Here is a 7132-nt window from a genome sequence, read left to right as displayed (position 1 = left end):
TTTCTTTATCTAGGGAGTAGATGAAACTTATGGCTAAATAATATGAATTGAATGTGATTTACACTTGTTATATCTTACATTAACTTGTCTATTTGTGCAGTTGTAATTACTTGTTATTGTTTGATCACCAATAGCATGTTCATAGTTGTTATTAGTCAATGAGAATTGATAGTAACAATGGAAAAACATGAATAGAGCTTGAGTTGTATGTTCATGAAAATAGATGTACACTTAAGTGGATTTTCCAGCATTTCATGAAGGAAAACAGAGTAGAACTAGTATTTCACCATGAAAATAGGGAAAACTATATTGCTCTAGGCCATTTCATCATGAGAATGAGATTTGGTAATATTGGAAATGAATCCCTAGTTAAACAAAAAAAAATAACAAGAAGTAAATCTATTCATTTGTGTTGTTTATGCCATAAGTGGAATCTACATCCCTAGATTCAATCTTTTGTGAAATTTCTCCATTTGCATTTAACATTGATTAAACAAGATTTGTAGACAATAGCATTATAATTTTCTTACTCAGATTTATTGTAAGTCTAAATAATAGAGAAAATAAGGGCCTAGTACTTGTTTAATTTGTTCCTCGTGGGATCAACCCGATACATACCCTACATTACGATTTCAGCATGTATACTTGCAGTCAACGGGTATAAAATTGGATTTTAACTTGCACTTGTAGAAAATACCCGTCAAGTTTTTGGCGCCGTTGCCGGGGAGCGCCAATATTAGGGTCTAATCATCTCTATTAATTTAGATATTTCCATTGTTTTTATTCAAGTTGTTTATAGTTGATTTTAATAATTAAAACTGTAAAAATTTCTCTTATTTTTATTTGTAGTGTATGCACCGATCAAATCGAGAAGTTGCACTTTTCGATCCTGAAATTGAGAGGACACTACGGAGACAAAGGAGGAATACACCGCAACAAGAGGAACAAGAGGTTTGGCAGCCGATAGAAGAAATCTTGATAGAATTACCATTTGAGAAAGAAATGGCGGAAAATGAACCAAATAGGCGAATTCTACGAGAATTTGCTTTACCGGAAACACAAGGTTCTCAAACTAGCATTGCAAGGCCAACGGTAAGTGCTAATAATTTTGAGATTAAACCATCGCTGATTCAAATGGTACAACAATCTCAATATGGAGGTAATGCTACCGAAGATCCAAATTCTCACTTGTCAACATTTCTTGAAATCTATGATACAATTAAATTCAATGGTGTTAGTGATGATGCAATTAAACTTCAATTGTTTCCATTCTCGCTAAGGGACAAAGCCAAGGTTTGGCTACAATCTCATCCTCCAAACACTTTTACCACTTGGGCTGAATTAGCTAAGGCTTTTCTTAATAAACTCTTTCCACCTGGAAAAAACTGCTAAACTCAGAATGGATATAACTAGTTTCTCTCAACAGGAAGGAGAGACATTGTATGAAGTTTGGGAGCGCTATCGGGAATTGCAACGAAGATGTCCTCATCATGGTCTACCAGATTGGCTAGTAGTCCAAACATTTTACAATGGTCTCACCTATCTAACAAAGACGCATGTAGATGCGGCAGCGGGAGGAGCATTGATGGGAAAGAAAGTTGAGGAAGCTCAACAATTGATTGAAGAAATGGCTGCTAACAACTACCAATGGGCCAACGAACGAGGTAATACAAGGAGAACTGTAGGTATGCTTGAAGTAGATACCTTGAATATGTTAAGTGTAAAAATGGATAATGTGGTTAAGATACTTAATAGGCACGTTGGTTCTAGCTCTAATCAAGGAGTAGTTGTTCCATGTTGTACTACTTGCGGCGGAGATCATGATGATTCTATGTGTTCTAGCAGTGAACAGATTCAATATCTTAACAATTACAACCGTCCACCCCAAAACAATCCATACTCCAATACCTATAATCCAGGATGGCGTAATCACCCGAATTTTGGATGGAAGGATCAAGGGAACCAACAAAGACAAGTTAATCCACCGGATTTTCAACCGAAGCAACCACTTCCGGAGTCCGAACTAGCTTGGGAATTGGCAATTGAAAAGCTGGCAAATGTATCAAATGATAAAATTGAAAAGTTAGCCAGTGCCACTACTCAACAGTTTGAAAGAATTGAAGGAATGATGGCCCAACTCACCAATATGTACAGGAATGTTGAGGTCCAATTAGGGCAAATAGCTAATGTAGTTAACAATCGTAACCAAGGGAATTTACCTGGCAAGACTGAGGTGAACCCAAGGAAGCATGTGAAGGCCATAACCCTCCGAAGTGGTAAGGAAGTGGGTGAGCCACTTGTAGTTGAAAATGTGAGAAAACATGAAAGAAAGGATAACAAACAGTTGAGTGAATTAGAAGATGATAACAAGTCAATAGAAGGGAAAGACAAGGTGGAAGGAAGTGAGTCACAAATTAATGAGACAACACAAATTCCTCCACCAGTGCCATTCCCGCAAAGATTGAAACCTTCAAGAAATGACAAAGAATTTGAGAAGTTTGTCAATATTTTCAAACACTTACATATTAACATTCCTTTTGTTGATGCTATTTTGCAGATTCCTTCATACGCAAAGTTTCTCAAAGAGATAACGACTAAGAAAAGGAGGGTAGTAGATAGTGAGACAATTGCATTAACGGAAGAATGTAGTGCCATCATACAAAACAAATTGCCACCAAAGTTGAAAGATCCGGGGAGTTTCACAGTTCCTTGCACTATCGGTAATGTAGAATTTTCTAAAGCACTATGTGACCTTGGTGCGAGTGTTTCATTGATCCCTTTAACTGTGCCTAGGCAATTGGAGTTGAAAGAGTTAAAGCGTACTAACATTTCCTTATAATTGGCTGACAGGACTATTAGACATCCAATGGGCATATTGGAGAATGTGTTCATTAAAGTACAGAAATTCATTATTCCTGTTGACTTTATTGTTTTAGATATGGAGGAGGATGTCAATGTACCTATTATACTTGGTAGGCCATTTTTGGCCACTGCAGGTACAATAATAGATGTTAAACGTGGTAAGTTCAAGTTCCAAATTGATGAAGAGGAAGTGGAGCTTGATCTAAGTAAAATGAAGAAATATCTCTCTTTTACCAACCATGTTTATTCTATTGACATATGTGATGAATTGGCATTAGAGATGAGTCAAGTTAATCTTGATGATGATTCTCTTGAACTTTGTCTTAATGGTATAGGTTTACAAGAGGAACAAGTTGAAGAAATGACCGAATTTTTGCAGGCACAGGTTCCTTACAAAAGGAGAAATGCGTATGAGGAGTTAGGACTAAGCAAAGGATTACCTCCACAATCGTGTGAGCAAGCTCCACGGCTTGAGCTTAAGCCGCTGCCTAAACACCTCAAATATGCATTTCTTGGAGAAAAAGAGACATTGCCGGTTATTGTAAATTCTGCACTAGATGAGGAATAACTAGGCAAGCTCTTACGTGTTTTGAAAAAGCATTTAAAGGCAATAAGATGGACGATTTCTGATATCAAAGGAATTAGTCCAACTATTTATATGCACAGGATTTTGTTGGAAGAAAACTCTAAACCGGTGATTGAGACTCAAAGAATATTAAATCCAAACATGAAAGAAGTGGTAAGAGTAGAGATTCTTAAATGGCTGGATGCAGGTATAATTTTTTCAATTTTTGATAGTGTTTGGATTTCTCCTATTCATGTAGTGCCAAAGAAAGGGGGGATAACCATAGTACGTGGTAACAATGATGAAATGATTCCATCTAGAGTTGTAGTTGGGTGGCGAGTTTGTATAGATTATAGAAAACTGAATACAGCCACTAGAAAGGATAATTTCCCTCTTCCTTTTCTTGATCAAATAGTAGAAAGATTGGCCGGATATGAATTTTATTGTTTCTTGGACGATTTTTCAGGATACAATCAAATAGTCATTGCACCGGAAGATCAAGAGAAAACCACATTCACTTGTCCTTACGGCACTTTTGCATTTCGAAAAATGCCTTTTGGACTGTGCAATGCACAAGCCACCTTCCAACGTTGCATGATGGCAATTTTCTCTGATTTTAATGAGAAAATTATGGAAATCTTCATGGATGACTTTTCTGTATTTGGATCTACTTATGATCATTGTCTTAACAATTTAGATCTAATTTTGCAGAGATGTGAAGAAATAAACCTTGTACTCAATTGAAAAAAATGTCACTTCATGGTTTGTGAGGGTATTGTTCTAGGGCACAAAATTTCTTCACAAAGTATTGAGGTAGATCAAGCCAAGATAGAGGTTATTGAGAGAATGCTTCCACCTACCAATGTGAAAGGCATTCGAAGTTTTTTTGGACACGTGGGATTTTATCGGCGGTTTATTAAGGATTTCTCCAAGATTGCTAAACCTTTATGTGAATTACTTGCAAAAGATGTTCCTTTTCACTTTAATGATGAGTGTTTATTTGCTTTTAATAGGTTAAAGAAGGAACTTGTGACGCCCCGGATGACGGAGGGTTTTTATTTGATATATATCGTTGTTGTTCGAGCGGAGTGGCACAGCTTTTCAACTCGGAAAAGAAAAGAAAATTTTTGCAAAAACACAGGGGCCGAATCCGGCCGGAAATCCGGCCAGTTTTTGGCCGGATAGATGGCCGGATTGCCTTGCAGTTTCGAAAAAAAATTGTTGTAGCCACTGCCTCGAATCCGGCAGGATTCTGACGTGGCATGTCGGCCAACAACTTTTGACCAGCTGATTTCTCTTCCTTTTTAACTGTTTTGCACCCCAAAATATCTCATTTTGTTCCCTGCTCAACCGAGTTCTTGAGAGAAGAAGAAACTCTTCAATTTTCTAGTTTCAATTTCTACCAAAATCTTGTGTTTTCACCGATGGTTTTGGAAAATATTTCACACAAGGGCTCACTATGGTGGTTTAAAGCTTTTGATGGATTGCTTTTGGATGGGAAGCTCTAAGTTGATAGCTTTCTTGAATTTGAGGTAAGTTGAATAAACAAGTTCCTTGTGGTTCTAATATTGGTTAATCTAGGGTTTATGATGTTTGAATGTGTTATATTGTGGAGTATTTCATGGGTTTAAGGAATTTATGGTGAATTTCTGATTTATTGGATATTTTCCCGATTTTATATGAAAGTCATGATTGGTCTTGAATTGATGGATTGAGATAGTGTTAAATGGAGATGGTATGCATTAATTGTAATCGTTTGCGGAAAATTTCAGGGTTATGTGGAAGTTCCGGTTGCTAGGGTTTTATTTGGGGATTTTCCAATGTTGGACTTCTAAGGCTTTGATTGAAGGATTTTGTGGCCTAAATAGATATATTTTATGGTTTGTGAATTGTATGAGCAATTGTGGTTAATTGCTATGTGATTGGGTTTGGTTGTAGGTTGGACAATCAAGGAATTAAGGGAAATGCTGTCCGATTTTGATTAGCGTTGGTTACCTTAAGTTTCAAGTGAAAGGCGTGGACTTGAACGATGAAATTGTCTATATTGGACGAGGATTATGAGCCGTGGAGGTGAGTGACCTTAAACTATTTCCAACGTTACCTTTGAAATGTTTCTTGCATCGTTTCTTTGATTGCATATCCTGTGTGCCGGCATATAAGTTCTTGACATGTTTTGGCTCAAATGAGTATTTGGAATTCGTGTGCTAGACCCCAACGTCTCCTCCACCGTTTAATGTTCCTGTAGAGCACCAATGGGCTCTTTCTCACTGTTCAATGTTAAATGTTCAATGTTAAATGATTGTTTGGAGCGTTGGACGTCTAAGTACCATGTTTTCACTGGCTCACGAGAGCAATGAAAGTGCATTGATTACTGAATCATGACATTATTGAAATGAACAATTGTGAAACTGATTTGATAACTAATTTTACTGGTTACTCGCTGAGCTTCTAGCTCACCCCAAAATATTTTATTCCCCTCCACAGGGCTCAAGGCGAAGGAAGGGCTTGTAGTGTTTAATCCTGGATTATCTTATGTATGGATTGAATTTGGATTTCCTTTTGTGTAATCATTCATATTGGGATTGTATTGAACGTTTAGAATTGATTGGATGTGTAATAGTCTAGTTTTGGACTTCCTCCTGTATAATAATTGTGATCAAGGATCAGAGTGGCGCAGTGGAAGCGTGGACGCTTCGTTTTTGATATGTAAATGTTGGAATATTTGATTTATATTTGAGATTTTATCTTGTATTTGTTTGAGAACTGTAGTGATCGATTGAGTCCCGGCGAGAGCCGGGCAGGCGGCCCGCCGAACCCTCTGGTTCGCCTTAGGGGGAGGTGGGGCTGTTACAGAACTTATCTCCGCACCCATAATAGTATCAACGGACTGGACCTTACCATTCGAATTGATGTGTGATGCAAGTGATTTTGCAGTTGGAGCTGTTCTTGGGCAAAAACATGATAAGCGACTTCATGTCATTTATTATGCAAGTAAAATGTTAAATGAATCCCAAGTTAACTATGCAACAACAGAGAAGGAGTTGCTAGCAGCGATATTTGCATTGGATAAGTTTAGATCGTACTTAGTAGGATATAAAGTTATCATTTATACCGACCATGCAGCACTCAAATATCTTTTAAATAAGAAAGATGCAAAATCTCGACTAATTCGATGGATTTTATTATTGCAGGAATTTGATTTGGAGATCAAAGATAACAAAGGATCCGAGAACTTAGTCGCTAATCATCTTTCTAAACTAGAAAACATACCTCAAGAAGATCATTCATTCATTAAAGAAGAATTTCCAGATGAGTTTTTAATGGCAATTTATAAGTCACCATGATATACTGATCTAGTTAACTTTGTAGTTAGTGGAGTGATACCAAGTGATTTAAATTCTCATCAAAGGAAAAAGTTCTTAAATGATGCTAAACATTATTTTTGGGAAGAACCGTTCTTTTACAAACATTGTGTAGATGGAATAATTAGAAGATGTGTTCCGGAGGAAGAGGTATATAGTATTTTAAGGCATTGTCATACCCTTGAAACGGGAGGTCATTTTAGTACAACTAAAACCGTAGCAAAGATATGGCAATCTGGATTTTATTGGCCTACTATGTACCGAGACACTAGAAATTGGGTTAAAAGTTGTAATCAATACCAAAGAACCGGTAATATCTCAAGAAAGAATGAAATGCCTTTGA

At 37.0% G+C, this 7132-nt stretch overlaps 1 protein-coding gene and 1 non-coding gene across 2 annotated transcripts; one reads left to right on the top strand and one right to left on the bottom strand.

Moving 5' to 3' along the window:
- The first annotated feature begins 1002 nt into the window (after window positions 1-1002).
- On the top strand, window positions 1003-3430 carry LOC113757463. The gene is made up of 3 exons (XM_027300742.1): window positions 1003-1293; window positions 1427-2793; window positions 2851-3430. Exons 1-3 carry the CDS (start codon window positions 1003-1005, stop codon window positions 3428-3430), a joined length of 2238 nt encoding a protein of 745 aa, XP_027156543.1.
- Window positions 1391-1497, bottom strand: LOC113757464. Its single transcript, XR_003466317.1, has one exon. It is a non-coding gene; the product is annotated as a small nucleolar RNA R71 (small nucleolar RNA).
- Window positions 3431-7132: the final 3702 nt, after the last annotated feature.

Source organism: Coffea eugenioides, unplaced genomic scaffold (genome assembly GCF_003713205.1).
Source record: "Coffea eugenioides isolate CCC68of unplaced genomic scaffold, Ceug_1.0 ScVebR1_30;HRSCAF=142, whole genome shotgun sequence".
Lineage (NCBI taxonomy): Eukaryota > Viridiplantae > Streptophyta > Magnoliopsida > Gentianales > Rubiaceae > Coffea > Coffea eugenioides.
This window is presented reverse-complemented; position numbering and strand designations above follow the sequence as displayed.

What these genes read in the sequence shown, in the direction of transcription:
- LOC113757463 (XM_027300742.1), top strand. Translation starts at nt 1,003, where the DNA reads ATGGCGGAAAATGAACCAAATAGGCGAATTCTACGAGAATTTGCTTTA. An exon ending in CGCTAAGGGACAAAGCCAAG is followed by an intron (nt 1,294 to 1,426) that starts GTTTGGCTACAA and finishes TTCTCTCAACAG; the next exon opens with GAAGGAGAGACATTGTATGA. An exon ending in ATCCCTTTAACTGTGCCTAG is followed by an intron (nt 2,794 to 2,850) that starts GCAATTGGAGTT and finishes ATTGGCTGACAG; the next exon opens with GACTATTAGACATCCAATGG.